This window comes from Sinocyclocheilus anshuiensis, unplaced genomic scaffold (genome assembly GCF_001515605.1).
Source record: "Sinocyclocheilus anshuiensis isolate Anshui unplaced genomic scaffold, SAMN03320099.WGS_v1.1 scaffold553, whole genome shotgun sequence".
In the NCBI taxonomy this organism is placed as follows: Eukaryota; Metazoa; Chordata; class Actinopteri; order Cypriniformes; family Cyprinidae; genus Sinocyclocheilus; species Sinocyclocheilus anshuiensis.
This window is the reverse complement of record NW_015539821.1, coordinates 1,543,796-1,565,882: the sequence shown is the minus strand read 5'-3', so window position 1 is coordinate 1,565,882 and position 22,087 is coordinate 1,543,796. Positions and strand designations below refer to the sequence as shown.

General features: G+C 38.2%; 1 protein-coding gene across 5 annotated transcripts in view; it reads right to left on the bottom strand.

The window, feature by feature from the left end:
- LOC107684054 (RNA binding protein fox-1 homolog 3-like) overlaps positions 1-22,087 on the bottom strand; it is a 451,861-nt gene that overhangs the window by 14,688 nt on the left and 415,086 nt on the right. For 4 of the 5 annotated variants that reach the window (XM_016480199.1, XM_016480195.1, XM_016480197.1 and 1 more), the window contains exons 8-13: positions 16,036-16,089; positions 13,093-13,185; positions 11,515-11,575; positions 10,056-10,109; positions 2,844-2,976; positions 2,344-2,383 (exon numbers count right to left, since the gene is read on the bottom strand). In XM_016480199.1, the coding sequence (XP_016335685.1) occupies positions 2,344-2,383; positions 2,844-2,976; positions 10,056-10,109; positions 11,515-11,575; positions 13,093-13,185; positions 16,036-16,089 (435 nt within the window). The remainder of the gene's footprint in view (positions 1-2,343; positions 2,384-2,843; positions 2,977-10,055; positions 10,110-11,514; positions 11,576-13,092; positions 13,186-16,035; positions 16,090-22,087) is intronic. The other variant, XM_016480200.1, reaches the window with a different exon arrangement.

Genomic DNA, 22,087 nt, shown 5'->3' with positions numbered 1-22,087 from the left:
TGCAGTACACAAGCCGTGGTTAAGACAGCTGACGTGCTATGATTTCTGACAGGCAGTTCACTCTCCTGTGATGTGACCCTGTTCCCCTCACACACACACACAACACGTTACTCTGCGCTGCGCAAAACTCCGCATTTGAACAGTCAATAGCAAATACTTAAACTAATAACAAAACACACTTACAGTCGCTGATTCAGAAGCGGTTAAAAAAACTGTCGTCCATAAAATGCGTTGCACAAATTCGAACATCTGGGTTGTGCTGTTCTGCTGTAAATAAATCTTAACCAATGATTCCTAATTGCATCTACTTCCGGAAGGCCAAATAAAGTGCGTTTGCTTTCGCACTGAAATACACAGCGTCTCCCTGACATGGCTGCATCAACACTACTGCTGTTCCTGAAACCACGCCTTCTTTCTTTGCGTGCACATTTGGGCGGCATTATGCTAATATTTCCACATAGTGACCTAGGTATGTGGGGGCGTGTTAGAACGAGCCGTTTTAGGTAGGCGTGGTTGACTCTTAACTTTTATAAAGAATATCTCTTTGGATTTGAGACTTTAGTCTTTGCGACTTTACAGATCTTCTTTATGCACCAAGAGCTTGTAACACTCCAAAGAGAAAGGACTAATTGAAATCGCATCATATGACCCCTTTACTGATGTCCAACCTGCACCATAAAAGGCATTCACAGCGGAGTCAAATAAAATCAGTAAATAATGACTTATTTTGAATAATGAATCTTTTCATTACACAAAGCTATTGTATCACTTTGTAAGGCTTATACAGTACAATATTTTTGCAAATTAAAAGACCTTTTCTATTCCAATATATTTTAAAAAGTAATGTAATTCCTCTGATGGCAAAGCTGAATTTTCAGCAGCTATTACTCCTGTCTTCAGTGTCACATGATCTTTGAAAAATCATTCTAATATGCTGATTTGGTGCTCCAGAAACATTATTATCAATGTTGAAAACATTAATGTTCTGCTCAGTATTTTATGAAACCCGTGATACATTTTTTCAGGATTCTGAAAAAACTGCATTTAGAAACTGCATTTATTTGAAATAGAAACCTATGTAACATTATAATTATTTACACACTTTTGATCAATTTAATGCATCCTAGCTGAATAAAAGTATTAATATTATTATTATTATTTTTTTAATCTTACTGACCCAAGACTTTTGAACGGTAGTGTATATACTGAACATGAGCCTTAAGCACTACATTAACAGTGCTCTTTTAGAGTTTTTTAGCACCTGATCACTATAAACTGTCATTGTACGTGAAGAAAACTTCAAGTTATATTGTGAAGACCTATTAAATATTCAACAGACAGGTTTGGAATGACATGAGAACGAGTAATCTTTATTTGAACTATTCCTTTAGAAGTTATCTAAACTTTAGGTTACTTGAAAAGTTAATGGGGTGGTCCATAGAGATGGATTCTGACTTTATTGGCAAGCAAACATGTGCTACGTGCATTCTTCAAAATCTGTTCGACTATGAGATCTATCTGGGACTGTAGCCACAGACCTGGCTACCAGTTTGCAAACTTGGCGGCAAACATAGTATTGTGCGTGCCAGGTAAAGGCATCCCAGTTATGTCCACGTTCATTTGATTTGTCTTGTTTTAGATCTAAATGTTGAATTAATTTCCATTTTTCATGCAGTGAAATAATCCTGGGAAAGGGAGGCACGCTCTCTGATCACCTGACTGACTAATATGTTCTGAAGGCTTGTCAAAAACAATAGGGCCTGGGCACAATCTCGGGCTGTAGCGTGAGGCCTTTGGGCTGTATTTGAATGGAAGCTGAGGGAAAGGCGGATCAAACGCGTGCCATAAATTAAAACAAAAACACTGTAACGTCGACTTCATCAACTTGATCAGACATGACACTAAGAGCAAAACCAGGCAGCAGTGGAGATAAAATGTGGAAGAATGAGAAGCTAAGTGCGTAGGGGGGTTCATTTTTGGTTCATTCCACACTGTACATGTTAGAATTATCCTAAAATCCATAGCGATCAACTACAGCCTTCAAAGGAAGCCAATTTGGAAGTGGTTGAGCCATGTGTGATTTCACTGTGCCATGTAACCGTATGCACAAGGGACTCCAACAAGGCTTTTAGTACACCACAAATGGCCATCCTGGTGGATTTGCACATGGTAACCTGAGCTGACCCTTGGCCTTATGAAAGATTCAGCAGCAGCTGTTCAGGTTAGGCTCAGCGAACGTGAGCAACGCGAGCGCCATGTCCTCAACGTTGTATTCAACCCTTCCTTCTTTTACAGAAACAGTGGAAAAAGCATTGGAATGGGAGGAAAAACGAGTATACTCACATAGATCTCAGCACCGTAGAAGCCATCTTGGTAAACCACACTGCAAAAACACAACAAGAAATAACAAAACACAATACATCAATGCCGAACATCCATAGAGTTTCTTTGCGCTGTATAGAAAAGATTATGCAGCGATGCATTCATTGGGCAGACAAAACAATGCACTCCAGACTGTGTGGAAGGGAAAAAAATGAGCAGATTAGGAAAGACGGACATTTTCTGTGCTTAGAGAAAAACAATGTTGCTTTATAATGGGCTTTGCTCTGTCTTGTCACTGGGGAAAACCGGTAGGGCTCGTCATTAGAGTGTAACACACTTTATAGCCATCAAGCGGTCATGTTGCAGGTTAAGGCTGTAGCACATATAATGTGAAAATGGCCCTTTGATAACAGTGTTTTAAGTGCTGAATTTTACCTAATAACAGCCTCAGGCTTGGACGGAAAGAAAGAGAGCCATTTGTAGATAGTATATGTGCATGTTTTGGGTGAAGGGTTACTCACGCGCCGTAAGCAGGAATGGGAGGGGGTGGAGGCACGGCGCGGAACGTGTTGTAGACGGCACGACCTCTGCCTCTCAAGTGGGCACCCCTGTAAGCCACAGTCGCCCCTGTGGTCGGATAGGGGAAGCCTGTCACTGGAAGAAAAGGAGAGAAGAAAGAAGTTGACATAAGCTTTTGCTTCTAAGAGGTGCACCTGTCACCACCAATCAGCTTTCAGTTGGTAGTGTGACAACAGACTGTCATCCTAAAATGCGATGCTTTAAAACAACTCCGATGGATGTCAAGCGGTGCGTCATGTTGGCACAACACATCAAGCATGGCAGCATGATACAACCAGTGATTCTCAACTGGTTTTGCTTCAGGACCCAGATTTGTGGCAACCTGATACAGTTAAAAGTGTGTTTATCTTACAAAGGTAAAACAAAAATGTCCTTCAAAATCAAATGGTGATATTTTTTAAAGGTGCACTATTGAATTCTGAGATTTCTGACGACATCTGTGGTTGAAACATAAAATTGCAAGTTACTTGTGGAAGCTAATACGCAATTAATTAGCTTCATGTTATGGCAGATAATTGATAAACAATCAATATTGAAATTACATTAAAACATTACATTACATTAAATTAAAATATATAAAATTAGTATATTATAAATAATGAAATAACAAAAATATATTACAAATATTAAAATAAATATATTAAGTTAATATAAATATTAAACATATGACAAATATGGAATTCTGGGCTTACTGTCAACATCTGTGGCTGGAACATAAAATTGCAATTACTTTATTAAACTTCTGGCTGATACGATAAGCCGATAATTATTTTCATGTTAATGAAAGATTGAAAAATGATTGATATTAAAATAATATTAAAATAAATATTACATTAACATATTTAAAATTATACAAAAAAAAAAAACGTTTTAAAATAAATATTTTTAATTAATAAAAAAAATTATAAATATTAAAATATACGATTAATATTAAAATGCTAAAATTTGTTACTGAAAATGCCATGTAAATGCTATATTAGTGAATTTAGGGATGACAACATTATAATGTACTGTATGAAAAATGGATATCCATTTAGAGATTTGCTAAAGATTACATTTAACTGAATTATGAAATATTTTTAATTTTGAGAGTTTTTAAAGATTAACCTTAAGTGATCATTACATGATGGCAAAGGTAATCTAAATCTAAAAAAAAAAGAAAAATCTAATACCAACTTCTGTGCCATCAAGTGTGACACAGAAATATTGTGCATCTGACTCAATAATTGATTTTTTCAAGAAAAATTAAATGAGAGCATACCCAACAATATGCAAAATTCTTAAAAAAATAATCTACTCCAAATGTGAAGCACTGCATAAACTAAACTAAAATTTCCAGCCTTTCCCAGCTGATTATTAAGCATTAATCTGAGAGCTTGGAGAACGAAACGGTAAGGCATCCCTGTCTGGGGAAGCCTCTCTATGGTGGTTATCTCTGAAACCTTGAGCGTGGGGTGTGTGTGAGAGCGTCTGGCTGCTCTCCCGCTCTGGAGGGGTGTGTGCGAGGCAGGGGAGATGGTAGGTTGTTGTAGGTGAGACACAAGGTGTTGGCACGCAGGGCTGAGAGAGCAGATGGAGAGGATTGTTTAGAGATGCAATCACAGGCTGGTGCCATCCCTCATCTCTCTCCCCCCACACACACTTCTCCAGCCTCACGCCACCACTTGGGCCAGACCCAGCCTGGAGGAGAGCAGGGACAACTCAGGGTCAAGACTGGGAGAGATGGCAGAGAGTTGAGAGAGAGAATCAGGCTTTATGCATGTTAAGGAAACATACACGGATGTGAAAGTGAAACAGACAGAATGAAACTTGAAACAGCGTGTGTAACAATAAATTGGTGAAAACATGTCCAGGTCACATTTCACACAGTCTTGGCCACAGACACCCACTGACTGCCCGCAATCCATTAGATGGATATTGCACATAAAAAATGGAATGCTCTTTTTCAATCTCACAAGCTCTAATCTGACTGGCTGACTTTAAGTATAAAAATTATTTTTTTTAATCAGTCTACATTTCTGACACTTTACCCCAAAATCTAAAGAAAAAAAAAAAAAAAATATATATATATTATAAATATTATAATATTATTATTATAATATTATTTTATATTATATCATATAATAATAACATTTTTGCTTTGTCATTTTTTTCTTCATAGATGTTGAATCCATGTTTTACTTAATGAGTATGTTTACTTAATGTTTCATTTAATTCAGCATTAATTAATAGCAGTATAGCAAGTACTAAGTCTCATAAGAATGAGATTTCCGGTATTACAAAGAATTCAAAGGAAAATGCAAAAATTGTGTCATTTTGGGGTGAAACATGACCAAAGATAAAAGAATGCAGGCACATGCAAAAAATAGCTTGACTGTGAAGGAGTTGGATGTTGGAAAACATTACTCTCTATTCAAAACCTGTTTATTGGAATTTTCTAAGTGTGCAGTTCCATTTATTTGCATGTCATTTTTGTGAAATATGACCTGCAAGTTCTTGAAAGGTTTGAGAGTGTGAGATTCACCCAAATAAAACGAAACTGAGAGAACGAGACATTAGAAAAACATATTTGAGAATTATAGAAAAACCTACACAATAAACAAAAGAGAAGATCAGGAAAAGAGTAAAAAAAAAGTGAAAGCAAGTGCATGTTACACCCAAGCTTCTCTTTAACCTTCACTGAGTATGGGCCTGATGAGTCAATGACAGCACCATAATTACCCATAGTACTGTGCAAAGCAAAACACAGCCCAGCAGTGCGGCCCACTGAGCTCTCTTTCTCATTTATGCACCAATGACACTATCGCTGTCTATCCTGCGTCTCAGAGGAGCAGGACAGCCCTCTTCAGCTATTTCTTGTCCCCAAACAGAACCTGCGCCTCCTCCTGATCATTACTGTACAGACATCAGCCAAGCAGCACTCAGTTAATAGTCAATATGTGTCAAAGTTACCACTTTTAATGAGGTCAGCTGGGTTTATTTTGAGCACATATATGTATGTCTATATATTTAGCACACTGCCTTGGTGTAAAGACTTCTTCGATTCACATTCAGCAAACTTTTGGCCCTGGGGTTTGCAATAATTTCTGGTATAATTTCTCGTTGACTCCGGTATCTGCTCTCAGACAAACAAACAAACAAACAAACAATAAAATCTCTTGTATGCAACACACCAATCAGCGGTGGAGAGGTACGGCGCAGCCCTTCATCAGAAGTAAAAGAAAGACAGATGGCTGAAGGTAAGGCGCTTGCTCTTTCGTTTTGATATAGCGCAGAGCCGTTGACATTTTAATTTGTCCCTTTTCAGCTATAGAGTCGGTGTTAATATGCCAAACAGTGGTCGTCTCTGATATATGCCAGGCCATGGTCAATTTATCCCGAATTCCAGTCATGGGCAATGCTCTTATATTTTCTTTGATTTTGTGTGTGTACATTATGTGTGCCATGACGTACATAAATGTAATCTCATAATGAGCTATGGGTCTGCATGCAGCACCGATTCAATAATAAGCCATAAATCATTCTAGCCACTTATGACACAAGCCTATGAAACACACAACGGCAAAAGTGTACATGACCATAAATCCTTGTAGCCCTCGTGCGCTCCTGTTATTTCAACACAAGAGAAGGTGGAGAGGGTCGAAACCCTTCACATCTGCACATCTATAGTTTAAACCGATAAGGACGCTGACACACTGCTGCATTTATCTGGGTTTACACAGGGGTATCTCTAGTGTTGGAAAGCATCCTATTGGGCTGTTTAGATGAAGGTGTGGGGGCAATTACATCCCCTACCCCTTTGGGACTCTTTTATTTACTGCAAGACTGGCTCCTTTAATATGGTGCAGCTGGAAATCGCCGGGTGAGGGCCTCTCTCAGTCTGTGTGCTATTGTGAAATGTCTTTAAATAATCAGACCACCGATAAACCCATATCATGAGGAAAATTACACCATTGTTAGATTAAAGGGAGTTTTTTTCCTCCCCCGATATTTCTAATATTGTAATTAGACTGCTTAATTTCAATTATGGATCTATTTGAGTGGTTTTGTAATTGAAAAAGCACAAAATGCCCACAATGCACTCCAGCTCTTTTAAAGGAGTGCACATACATAGGTGCACCATTAAGTGCATCAATATAAGGCCCCAAACGTACTCTCTGCAACAGAGATGTGAATGCTTGAATATAATTAATAATTTTATACTTCAAGTTGTTGTGTTTTTGGCATGTAGTTGTGGTAATAAACTTAGGGGGCGCTAAAGTTACCTTTAAAAGTCTATGCCACAGAGTGCTGCAGGGATTAACATTTTTTTTTTTTTTGTAGACCAACTTTGTAGACCACTCTGGTTCCCTCTACAAAAAAACAACAACTATTTTTCCATTGTCTTTTGAAATATTGCAGAAAATAAGCTCTGGGATCATCAAAAGTTATGATCATTACAAGGTTTGTTCATCAACAATTTTATTTTTACAAATGAATGCAACTTTTATGAATTTTGAAGCCTAAACACAATCACAGGTAAAAGCTATACGTAAGAAAAAAGATCTTTATCTAAAATCTGCAAACTGGGAAGTTAGAGTTAGAATAGTTTACAAGAGCGCGAGTATAAACACAACAAGGCAGTAAAAGCGAACTAGTAAGTAGATTCGTTTTACTGTTCAGCATGATGACATTTAATGTCCCTGACATTAGCAACCACCTTTTTCAAGCAACATAAAAACTTAACACACACACAGACACACACACACACACACACACACACACACACACACACACACACACACACACACACACACACACACACACACACACACACACACACACACACACACACACACACACACACACACACACACACACACACACACACACACACACGGGTATTACGTGTGTATTTTATTTTAAAACATGAAAATATCTTGAGCTTGTGTTAACCATAGACCTAATTTCAGGCATTGGATATGATGTCATTCTAATAGCTAGTTATAAAATATTGCCAGTTTACCTAAATGTAATTAATTTAATTGCTCAAATTGTTTCTCAAAGCTCTGCCATTACAATAGAAGACTGCCTAAACGTAGAAGACGACAGCTAGCTAATACCCGCTATCGCTCCCTCTCGTGGCAACACTGAGAATGCAGTGCATACTTATGTTGAAATGAAAATGTCTGGGTTCACGTACTTGTGTACAGTACACGTTGAGCCAATGATATTTCTGGATCAGACACACATGGCCTGGAACCAAACATCCCCGATAATATTTGTTCATCTTTGTTTAAAACATGAAAATTTCTTGCTCTCTACTTTGCATTTTATTCTTATTGACCGTGTTTGTCTCAACATGCTGCCATGGACCGAATTCTCTGGCTGAGAGAGCTGTCAGTCAATCAGTATTATGTTTTCCGCTCCCTTCATGCTTGTGCTGCCTGTACGAATTGAGCAAGATAGGAAAAACGACCCCAAGATTACACAATTAAGTTTCCCATGCACGGTTAGCGCCTCAGTCTCGCATCTGCATCTCTAATTTTGGCTACCGAGTGCTAGTTAAGAGCCTGAGGGAGAGAGAGAGACTGAGGGAAGACGAGAGAAGGAAGATATTGAGATTTAAAGATAGAGTAAGTGAGTAAGAAAAGGGCAGATGGAAAACACCCCAGGCTTAGATGAAGAGAGAAATAGAATTAGCGATATATGTTGAGAGAAGGCTGTGAAAAGCTAGAGGAGTGGAGAAATGAGAACTAGGGAGGTAGTCTTACGGGGAAGAGAGAAGCCCGACTTCCCTGGAAGAGGTTAAAAGCAGGCAGTCGGCGGCCCTCATCAGTCATTCTCCTGAATGGGATTTGAGGACAATAAACCTGTAGCACCCGGACGAATGGAGACGGAGTGCGCTGTCAGCAGCGCACGATTTATGGTGCCCAATTCCGCTGATCTCCCGCACAGAAACTCGGACTGATAAACAGTGATTAATCACCTTTACATCCGATTTCAGTGCCGCCCCTCCCCCAACAAAGTACATTAAATGCAGTCATAATTATTTCACGTGAAAGCTTCCATCTTTTTAGAACGGTGGGAGGGAAACGAGGGGCAACATGTGTGTGTCTGTTTCGGCCATTTTGGAAGGTTCCTTACTTAGTAAGCGAAATCTTATTTCCATTTCCATTTTGTCGCCTCTCCACCGGTTGCCCCCTGGGGAACAGTGGAGGTATATGGCGTAATTTAGGCTTGGCAAACTTTAGAGGCATTTTAAGACGACTTGAAAAATTAGCATCCAATAAATCAAGCGACGCCGGTTCCCTGAGCCAAGCTGCTGAAGTGCCTGACCACGGTAAATCTGATTTGATGGGATGTTTTGAGAAGTTGTATGTTCACATGGGAGGCATGGAGGTGTTATTTGTTGCGATTAGAAAAGGAATCACATGCATGTTTCAGAGCATACTTAGGGGTCAAAACATGCATAAACATTTTACATGCACCGGATTGCTAGGCATCTTTGCATTTTTACGCGCACTACATATGCATATTGTGCGCATTCGATTGTGAGGATTCATGTAACGACTGTGTTGGATTGTGCGTTTATGCATGCCAGAACCAAGGAAGGGAGGGAGGAAAGGGAGGGGGAAAAAGTCAGATAAAAATGATAAATGACTGCTTTCTGTCACCGATGGTTATTTAGAGTTTTGCTGTAAAGCTGTCCTGAAATGAACAGATTTTAGTCTAATGAGCAAAAGGGCAGGCCGTTAAAGAGCTGCTATGTGCTCAGCACTTCTTCCAAATGAAATACTGTAATACCATTTCCCCCCCATTAGGATGCAAAGGGCTCAAAGAACTCACAGCAATAAAGAAATCAAAGACCGAGAGGGCAAACAACAGCACAAAAAAGACAAGTCAGTCAAACTGTTCCTAATCTGCGGTTCAGAAAACAGTCCGTACCACTGTTTCATCTCAGTGGGAAATGATGGCCTGGCTGATTATCGCATTGTCAAATGCTCTGTGCAGGATGGGAGAACTGGGCCGTGATTTAAAATCATTTCATAAGTGTCTCTCTGAAGCGCCTGTGTCTGAATTTGATCCAGAAATCAAAGCACATCTGACGAACAGTGAATCAAAGTAAGTATCCGAGCGGGGCCCTGTGACCACAACACTCAAATGCAGTTTACCTGCATAAAATTCAGGACCATAGACAGCTCCCATCACTGGATTCAGCTTCCAGCCTGTAGAGGAATACACAGGGGAAGAGAGAATTAGCTGCGAATGCTTATCGCCTTGACCTGTGGAGTGTCTGTTTCTCGATCTTTCGCCGATTAATTCAAGGGACTGGCAGGAATTTGAAAAGAAACAGCAGAGATTTGGAGAAAAGAACCAAAGAAAAGGGGGAGGAGGGAGAGGAGGAGATGTGATATGACGGGAAAATATTTAAGACGACATTAAGTTGAAGGAGTTAGGGGGCGGCAATATCGGGGTATTCGGAGAGTGCGAGCGATATAGGATGAGAAAGGGAGAGGGAGAATGAGAGACAGAGAGCAAGAGAGTAGTGAGTGCTGTCCGGTGTGCTGTCAGTGATAGATGTGGGCTGTAAAATAGCCTCCTCTCACTCCCCATTGGCTGTGACTGAAGTAGAGCTGGGGGGTCTACACTGCTGCTGATATATTTGATTCTTTGATTCCCCCTCTCTTTCTCTCTCTCCATTGCAGTCTGAGGGAATGAGCGTCAGCAGAAGAGCTCAGGACCCCACCAAGACCCCTGCGCTGAACGAGCCACCTCTCTACTCTGATCCCTATCAGCTAAGCTTTCCCCCGGTGCTCCCGAATAGCATAAGGAGAGCTGTAAAGGAAGAGATCACTCTTTACATTAAGCCTCTTTTTAGAGGGAAATAAAATGGACATTACATCGTGCATATTATACTTGATGAGAGCTTAAATGAGCAGCCCTAAAAAGAATGAGAGAAATTTAAACTGCATTAGATAACAAAATATCAAAACAAGTGAGATTACCTTTAAAGAACTAAAACATTTCAGAGGTTTTTTTTTTTTTTTTACAATTATTAAAAAAAATAATACAAATAATAATTGTATATAATAATTTATAAAAATAATAAATAATTTGGTTTTAAATGAGTAATCATATATATGAATAAATTATATTTATATATAATTTATATTATATAAAGTATAATTTTATATGCTAACTTCTAAAAATATATACAAAATTGGGTTTTCAATTATTATAAAATTTAGAATAAAGAATGAGAATTTATGGTTGTGTTCATAGTTATTATTCACAGTTAAATACGAAACCAAGCGGGATTAATTTAAAAAAGCCCACATTAATCAAACAAAACATTTAACAAAAAGATGTTTAAAAAAAAAAAAAATAGGAATAGGAATAGAATTATAATTTTATATAATTATTTCTAAAAAATATACAGAAATGGGTTTTAAATTATTTTTTTATATATTAGAAATACTGTTAGGGTTAGGGATACGTTTTTATTATTATTTTTATTTTTTTTATTTTTTTTAATAGTTTCTAATGTATATAATGTAATTAAATGAATACATTTTACGCATAAATTTGGGGCCACTGAATGTTTTTACAGTGAAAAACAAAAGCTCTTACCGTTTGTATATGGGTTGGCCACTTTTTTGTTTGTCATTACTCGTGCCGTTGCATTATTTACCTGTGAAGAAAAAGTAGATATGAGAAACAAAACACAAAGAATACAGGCACATATACCACAGACATGAGTGTGACAAAATCTGGTTCATGCTTCTCCGCAAAGTATAAAAAAAACAACAACATTCACATGCTCTAATTATCAGTTGAAAAATTATGAGATGCTAAAAATGAAAGTGATCCATCAAGCTCTGATCTTCTGTTTTCCTGCTGGATGTAGGATCTAATCCAGGCTGTTTGTAGAAGAGCTGGATGATGACATCTGGCTCAACATGTAATGAAACAGAGCAACTCTGGAAATGGGCTTTAATGAAACCCAGAGTATATTGGAATTCCCCACTAGCCAAGTTGAGGGAGCTTCCTTGAGGCCTTCTCCGCAATTTAATCTGCCACATTGTCTAGACAGTTCTACATATTCCCAGACACTACAACCCTGAGGCGGCGGCTTCATGAGCACTAAATTTAACCTCAGGAAGGAGGAGCCACATTGTACAAAGCTCCTCCGGTTACATGTAACACCAAAAAATAATGCTTAATATGGCGGCTGGTTTATTTGCACTTGCACATGCACTTAAGCTGAACCAGCCTGAAAAAATAGATATATTTTTATTGGTGATTTTATTATATCATTAACATATAATCTTCACAGAGCTCTTGGCCTTTCCCTTTCCCAAGAAAATAGAAGCTGCCTGCTGCCTACACAGAAAATAGCTGCTCGGGGATGTTACCAAGATGGCTGCCGAGCAAACTGACTTGCCTTAAAGGGACTTTAGTAACACACAGCGAGACCAAGCAGCTTGTTGGGAGGCACTAAAGGAATTTAAACATGGCCGTTGGCAACAGAAGCCATGTTAGTATTTCACCCTCATGTTAATTAGCGTTAATAGCTTTCCGTTCCACAGGGCCCATGGAGGTCATTTAGCTTGAGGAAACAACTGGCCTCGACTCTCCCTTGATATATAGGTCTAGGTATTGTTTGTGCATTACATGAATTATCTTAATTGTCCTATAGAAAATCTTAATAGCCTTGTGGAGAAGAGGGGAAAAAAAGAGAGAGAAAAAGAGACTGTGTCCTCAAGTAAGACATGTAAAAGAAGAAATAAACCTCGGCTGTCTAGGATAAACAAGTGGGATTTAAAGTCACATTGACAGGCCTTTGATATCTTGAGATGAAAATAAAATTTATATTTTTAGAGATGGAGCATCGGTTAAAACACACTGTAAATGATGATAAAAAAAGTTTAAAAGCTTCTTACAGTTGCACATACACATCAAAGCAAAAAGGCATAAATCTGATGGCATTCACATCAAACACACAATAATTATCACGTATGTCACAAGTAATTTTTATCCACAAAACCAAAAAGACACATGAAACATGCAGCATGCACACATCAAGTGAGCATTTGAGATGCAATGCGGTGAAATGAAACGGTGCAAGCACATTCCATCAAACCGACAGCGCTTATGTTCTCATGGGATGGGGATGGTGGGGTATTGATAGTTAGATCAGGAAAGCACCTCAATTTTGCGTCCCTCTACGATTGTACCGTTTAATTTCTCCCGTGCGTGGTCTGCATCTGCGCTTGTTTCAAAAGTTACAAAACCAAAACCCTGAGATGATGTGAACAGAGGATTCCCAATAGAGGATGAAGGGGTGGTTGAAGATATTTTAATGGGCAACGAATAAAGTGAGTGTGAAAAGAAGAAAGAGGAAGAAAGAGAAGGATGTCACAGTCAGCAGGGTTGCAAATTCTATCCATTAGTAAGAGGTGAAATTAGGACTATAGGGTAGGGCTGCACAGTAATTGTCACGATTGTTTTGCTCAAAAATAAAATGTTGTTTATTAATCACAATTTTATGGTTTTATTCATTTCTTTTTTACATTTCATCAGAATTAATGCACTTTCACAAAAGCACAAATCAAGACAATGTCAACTCGCATGGATTGCGTGCAGATTTACTCGCAGCAAACGACCGCGTGAAAGACGTCAGACTGGTTGTATAACACTTGAGCAGAATATCTCAACAGAGATCACTAAACTCCAAATTACATTTTTCGCCTGTGTTTTCAGCTTATCAGCGCTTTTTCTGTAATGTCACATGGTTGAACCACTGGTCAGAAAATATATTGATTTATGAAAAAAAATCTTTGACTGGGGGATTTAAACTCATGAAGTCTGGCAACCACAACCATCTAAGCTTTTAGAGGCTCGTTACCAATGCAAGATGACGCAAATTCTAAATTAAAATGAAATGTTTTCAGGGTTTAAAAAAATGGCTGGCAATTATCGCAGATGAATATGCTCGATTAACGAATCGAGTAAAAGCAGAAATCATGATCCCGATTAAAATACGATTTATCGTGCAGCCCTACTTTAGGGTGAGAACTACAAGAAAAGAGACAAAGCAATCTAGGATTATATTCAGCAGTGACAAATTCTGCATATCTTAATATTGAAACATTTGGCATGCATGCATATGTACATTAGTGCATCTCGTATCTGTCTTGCCAAGAACATCAGTAAGCATAAAGCTAACTCTTTATAAATTACAGAAGTTGCCCTTGTCTTTAAATGATATAAACTAATGTAAGGAATGTTTCCAAGGCCATATAGGAGCTCAGAGGTTTAATGCACACAATCCTGCGCTCTAGCTGGGAAGCACCTGCTCTGTTCCCGCACCCCCACCTCTGCTGCCAGCTGTGAGTTATGGCCAACTACAACCCAAACGCCATATCTGGAACAGCTATTAGGTATGCACAGCAAACAAGAGCGTGGAACAAGCCCTGGTCTTTTAGTTCATACACACTTTGCAAGTACGGCCTGGTAATTGCTTTGGGAGGCTTGTGATTATGATATGCATACATGGACACTCCATTCCTTGTGTCTGGCATGAATAAAGATCAGTCCAGTTGTCCTTGGTCCACGAGGAAACAGAAAAATCAAAAAGGAATGGGCAGCAAAATTAATCCTTTTGACATTTTGCGCTACCGTGTTCAACATAGCGCTTGTAGTTTTCCCCTTTTATCAGGGATTTAATTAGCTTACACAGCTAGAATGATGAGCCACTGTCTTATATAAATAACACAAACATACAGTACTTGTTCTGTTCTAATACCTATAGTGAGCTGCCTACAGAGGCAGTATAGTAAGGGATCATAGGTGCAGATGATGTTCCAAAAGGTAGGCAACTTAATTATGTTGCTTGCTAAGATACCTTGTTTTTGGACAAATTATAAGTCAGCATATCAATAGATTTTATATAAATGTAAATATATGTAAATAATTAAATGCATTAATAAATAAATAAATATAAAAACTCTGCACATGTCTATATACTGTACAGTATAATTATATAAATGCAGTGTTTATTCCAAATACTTTAATATATTATATATAATATATATTATTAGAAAAAGCATGTTCTTAAAATATATATATATATTTTAAGAACATGCTTTTTCTAATAATATATATTATATATAATATATATTATTAGAAAAAGCATGTTCTTAAAATATATATATATATTAAAATTATAATTAATATAAATATATATTATATTATTTTGAATTATTTTGTAGTTTTTTTTAGTATTCTATTGTGCAAAACTTAATATTATATATTTATATATTATATATACATAAATATATTTATAGTCAATTATAATTACACATAATATTCAAATTTTTTCTATTTTAAAAATTAAAACATGTTATTCAATACTGAAAGGAATCAGTAAAAAGTACTTTAGTGTATTTAAAAGTTGATTATTTTCCCCAATAATTGAATGTGCAATGTGATTTTATGCATATTATCATATCAAAGTGTTAGCTAATCTGCTGGAATCCATTGTGAATCAAGCCTCCCTATGTAGGCAGCTCACTAGATTTTGAAACAGAGCCACTGCGTAGAAATTCAAAAGGCCAGTAGGAAACAGGTTATTTGTGAACAATCGGCTGATCTTATAATGTGCGTTGCTAAGGTTGAGTACACTGTGACGGTTTGTTCCAGCAGATTCACCCCTGTGAATCACCTAGGAGGAGGTGAGAGAAGTTCTCCTCAGCAAAATGTCACCGTCCTTTGAGACCAGCAGCGCTGTATGGAAGTATGGCTATATATAACCCGTTTTCTAGCACAAGACTAGAGACTTACACAGCTGAATCTTATTACAGTGGGACAGCTCTAAGAGCAGAATCACTGCGTGTTGGTCAGACGTTCACTTCTCTGAATTATATAACTGGGCGAGTTCTCAGCCGAAACTGCTCAGTTGTCTCTCAGCGTAGCTACCTTTCCAAAACGTGTCTCGGCTCAGAATGAGCGAGTGTGAGAGTGTGACGTTTGAGTCACTTTGCGGCTGCTGTGTAAGAGCTGTAATTATTCGGCTCATGAAGGGAAGAGGAGACCTGTGGGGAGGAAGAAGTATGAAGTGACAAAGAACTGCTCTTCCAGCTGACTTACCTTAGAGCCCCGCTCGTTAAAAATAATTTCCACATCCAAAATTTTCCCAAATTGCTGTGGAGAGAAAAGGAGATGGGTAGAAAAAAAAGAAAAGAGGAGAGACAGGGGAGAAAGAAAGAAAGACAGAGAGGGAGAGAGAAGGAGTAATTAGAACTCATCTCTTCTGCAGTTTGTCAGGAAACTTGAGCACTTGATTGCACAGAAAGCTAAAATAGTAAACCCACGGCTTTCACTATGAACACACAAGACAAACCTGCTCCTTTGCCATGACAGAGAAATGATACTTATGAACACAACACATCAATAATGGGTTACTTTAAAAGTAACGCATTAAAACATTACTCAGTATAAAACATAACTAATTGTGTTGTCTCCCACTATAAAAACTGAAGTATTAAGTTACTTTTGCTACTTTTTCCTCACTGTTAAGTGACTGAACTTGTGTTTGGGGTGGAATTCTAATTTAACATTTAAACACTGCTAAGTATCCTGTACATTTGCCTACTATTAGTAAAGAAATATGCATATTCAGATGCAACCACTGTCTTTAAGAGTGAGTAAATGAATCAAAAATAGTATGAGTATGTTGTTCTGAATTCAGCCTGTCTTTATGAGTGAGTCAATTGACTCATTTGATAAAACAAGCGCCTGTCATTATGATGATTTTATGTGATTTATGCAAGTAGTCAGCTGAACTGTTCAAAAACACTGATTCACTCAGGAAGGAAACATGACTCTTTTTCTAAGTAAATAAATGAATCGTTCACTCATTCGATTCGTTCAAAACATTAATCATTCACTCAACTGATTCAGTCAATAAGACTGATTAATTCAGAAAATATTAACTTTGCATGACACACAAAAACTACAAATACATTTGATATATTTAAAAAAGTAACTCAGATCCTATGATCTAAATTTAATTGAGGGCTTTTATTTGTAGCTGCCTAATCAATTGTACTACATGAAGCACTCGGCTGGGTTGGGATTCTGGGAATGAGCAGGACATACTGCTGATGGGAGCAAACTTCAAAAGATCACAACAGCACCCTGCTGTGTATGCACCAGTGCTCTTAATGACACGATATGGCTTGTTATTTTCTGTGGTGTTTTTGACCGATAAAAGCTGGCTGAAGCCACCGGAGAGGGTATTTCTGGCTTGACTTAACACCAAATGCCCAACTCAATTAAAAAAAGGATAACTGGATATAGAGCAGCCATCATCACCGATGATAAACCCTATATTTGTTTATTATCTAAGTGACGAATACCATCCTCGTAATTACCTGTCACTTCGGTTATTATTTTCCAGCTATTTGCGCGTCGTTCTGTGGTTTTATCTGATTGTCATTTTCACGGCCCTCTGAAATGCCCAATCTCTCATTTTTATTCTCTAATTAGCATTAGCCATGATGCATTGACCACTCCCTCCGAGATACGGCTTTGTCTGGAATCTTCTTTCAGACGCATATGGATTTGCAGCCTGGCTGCCCTTCGAGGAAAGAAGCCTAAACTTCTTTAGCCTTAACATACCTGTGGCCAAAAGGTGAACCCTGAAGAAACTGCGGCCCGATTAGAGGTGATAAACACCACCCTCGCTGCACGAAACACACGTTAACCTCACTCGCCTTATGCTAATCAGGATCCTGGTTAGGGAGCTCCACAACGAGACCTTGAATCAAGCAGGTTTATTTCAATAAATAAATAAACATGCTAGCGCATGCCAACGCAAGGTCACCACTGCTCTAGCCGAAGGAGGAGACAGCTTCTTAAAGAAGTAATTTGGAACAGGCCTGAATAATTGGTTAGATGGAAGCAGGAGGCTGCAGGGTGCACCACTATAAATGTGTCAGTAAGCATGACTGTTTATATGAAAGTGTAGGACAGCAATTAGAGCAACCGCACAAAGTGACACATGTGATAAAGGTTCTGTTTGCATTTCTCTCTTCCACTTTGGCGGTCGCTGGAGAGGAGTGACGGCCGGCCCAGAGCTCCCCGGAGGGTTAACGGTGCTTAAGCGTTCCATTTAACGTGGCCAGCTTTGGAAATCATTACGGAATGCGGCGGAATGAAAGCAAAACCTTAAGTTCCCCTAATGGGAGGAATGAAAGCAGGTTTTAATTGCTGTCTAAAATGGCTGTATTATTTCATTAAAACTAATTACCCTGTCAAGCAGGCCGCATCGGCTTCATTTCAGCACAACAGGGAAGAAATGGGCCTTCCAGGCACCTACGGCTCAATGGGATTGATCGAAGGCCCGGGTCACTAATAAGGTTAAGAAGAGCTGCCTTTCATCCGCCCAGCCATGGGGAGAACCCGAGGCAGACTTTACATGTGGATGTTTGCGGTGAGAAGGAGGCTGAGCATGCTGCTCTGATCTCACGCGGGAAAAAAAGTGACGCCTTGCAGATCATTATGGCCGGCTGTTGCTTGATCTACTGAGCTTGTTTTTTTCCAGCCCAATTCAAATTCCACAGCCAAACCCAAACAGCTGCTACTTGACATGATTCCCTCCATTTGTTCAAATTAAGACGCTTTTTTTCCTCCTGCCAGAGCCAGAATCAAACGCCGGCATTTGCATCTCAGCGTGAACCTGTTCACGACCGCAGACGATTCGCACTAAACAAAGTCTGCGGACGCTAATGTTTTTAACCCACCCTAATTGGCTTATGGTATTGCTGAAATATTTCCCAGGGTAGTCATCCCTGGGAAAACTGAACTAATCACAGCTAGCTACCATAGACCCCATCTTCCCCATTGCCTTGCAGCAGAGAGCTTTAATAAGACTGTAGGCCTACATGAAATTGGGATCAATGGGAGATCACAGTGCGAGACTGCTGGTGGTCCACACACTTGATAGATTGGGAAAACGCTTCATGAGAGTCGTTTGAAGCGAGTCAGCGTTGCTGTGAAAACGGAGGGAGAGTAGTTAAAAAAGCGAGTCAGTAGTGTGACATCAAGACAGTTTTGTTTGGAAATCAAGCAGGTATCATTATAAACCCATTAGAAAACCATATGGGGCTTCTGCTCTTGTTCGAGATTCTAGGTAAATCTCTGCATTCCCTTGGGTGATCAATATTTTAGAAGATTCAAACCTCTAAGGGAAATACTGAGGGGAACAACGGTCTATTAATTCAGAATAACAAGGTACCTGTTTTAATCTAACACTAACTTCCCCAGAGCTGGGGGCCATTTTTATTGCTAGTATATACATATGCTGCATGCACTGAAGTGTAGGATCGCTCAAATCAGTGCATGGGGAGTATTATGGGAGGAGTCAGATTTTGCAAGCACAGTTTTGCATCCTCTGCGTGGAATCGCCATGGTGGTGCTTTAAAACCAATTTCATACACTAGCATTAAATCCACATACTCATCTGTATAATTGCTTTGGATGTCTTTTTCTAATTATAAAATGAGGCTCAAATAAGGTTGGGTAATGGAGCTTTTTAATCGTTGCTCTTTGTTTGACTACGGCCCAAGCCAGTGTACTCAAAAGAGGAAAAAGACTCGTAAAACGTTCTCATAATCAGCTATTCCAAATTGAATTTCCATCCTGCTAAATGGAGAAATCAGAAATGGTTTAGAATGCTGTCTTGAATTAAAAGTGAGTGTAATGAGTGTCTGTTTATCTACAATAATCAAAAGACTTAACATTGAAAGATACAAGTAATTTATTTGGAGGTTTAATTTAAAACTGACTTCTGTCTTGAGAATGTCTATGAAGCAATTGGCTCACAATTAAATCTCAAACAGTTTGTGTTATTAAAGTTATGTTAAAACAGGTACCTTATAGATATTTCCTCCTGCCTAATTTAATGTTATACATTTACATCATTTATATCTATTATTTATATCTTTTTTTATATCTACATTAGATATTTATTTGACCAAAAATACACTAAAAACTTATATTTTTACCAAAGATTTTGGGGTAGCCAGTAAACCCCTCGAGTAAGTGTTTAAGGAGTCTGAAACCGTCAGTAGATGGAAATCTTCTCCCCTTGTGCTTCAGTCACTGCTCTCAGACTTGCCTTTTCTTACATTTTTTGGGACTTTAGAGGTGCGCAGTGCTTGTCCATTGCATCCTCTTCCACTAGTCTATCTATGGCATGGGATAATTGCACCCCTGGGTCCCTGAGAGACTTCACAGCAAGTTGCAGCAGTCTCCTCAGACCAACATACACACACTTGGTCACATATGGGCCTGTTTTCGCATCGGAGCTGTCAGCCAACACAAACCTAATGAGGATAAACTTCTAGTTTTTAACCACAGTGAGGTGCACTATTAATTACGCCTCCACTGGTGGGACCACTGTGTGGCTCTCTGCGCATCACATCAACGGTGGGCAGAACGGAGAGGAGCAGAGAGGAGAGGACAGCCTCTCTTAGAGAGAACAAAGAGCGTGAGGAACAGATGTTCTCAAGACTCAGCAGTCAGGCTGTACCCAGAGTCCTCCACCAGTTTAAGTGTTACTGTTTGCTATACAGTGCCCTTAGTAAACACAGACTCCGGTTTTTAACAAGCTGGGACCAACAATGTTTTTTCTCCTCCTTACAATGCAGTTGTAGCCTCCAGTAACAAGCTGCCAGTGTTTAACGCCACTCCCTTGTTGGCTGCGGTTAATTCAAAGGTATGCTAGAGTTTAACTGTACGAGTCCTTGAGTCTTAGAAAGACAGGCACAGATGTTCTTTGGGTAAAGAAAGCTGCAAGTCATTCATTAGTTTTGTTTTTTTATTCTAGCCGAGAGTACTTACATCTAAATGGATAACGGATAAAACGCTAAATAATGACCAACCATTACCGAGCCTGAAGCCTGCTTTCAGTATAACAATACTTTTTTGATTGAATACCCTTGATTTTAAAAAACAATTTTTACTGATCCCTTGTCACAAACTAAAACTAATATAATGCAGTTAAATAATTTAGCACTTCGTCATGCACTTTGTAGGCTTGGAGGGATAAAAAGAAAATTGTGAAAAATAAGAAAATACTTTGGTTAGGTTAAAATATTTGTGCTACACACTGACTATGGAAGTTTGGTGTCTAAAATTGAGATAAAATTAATTACATAACATGCCAATTAGTTAATCAAATTGATCACATATAATAACATTAATTTTTCACAAATAATACATTAATATTAGTTGAGAAAAGCCTTCATATGACAATAGTTTATGACATTATGTAATAATGTAATAGTCTCTGGCTTCTGGATCAAATGACTTTTTAGAGGTGAAAAATGCAATCCAATACTTGGCCATAGCTATGTATTAAATGATGAATATACAAAACACTTTAAAAATGTATTTTTTTATAAAATACTACTGGCAAAATGCTAATGGGTATCTTTAACTAATCTTTAACACATGGTCATATGAACAAGAATTTAAGTCTTACAGTTAGTAGACTACACTGGTTGAACTGTATGTTTTTTTAATTCATTAAAAAATGGATCATATGATTAATTTGATCTCAGACCTGGCTACACTGCTCGCACTGTACTGTATATTTCTGATTCACTAAAAAAATGGCTCATACAATTCATTCACCTAGGAATCGGAATACACTGGTTACACTGTATGCAGGGCTGTACGTTAACTTTTAACTAGAGGTGCTAGAGGTTGAAAGTTTTGTAGCACAGGCCAAAAAGTTGTAGCACAAGTATAAAACGTCTGTTATCATGTCTGAAAACAAACACAAGTAATGGAGTTCATCACTTAAACAGGCACCGATGTTCCATACAGAGCACAAAAAATACAAACCATCACAAAAATTGTTTTAGACAAAGTTTTCTTAATTTGCTAAATATGGAAGAGTGCAGAAACATAACACCTCTTACACCTTAACAAAATATAAAATAAAAAACAATGGCAGACATTTAGGCAAAGTGAGCAAAGATAAAAATCTTTGTCATTATTTTATCTTTGTTATTACAAAATAAGAACAAAGATATACATTACAAATACACATAATATACAAATAAAACAAATAGTGCTTTATTTTTCAGGTACAGTATTTAGCAGTAACATTCAAGAAATTGAATGAACA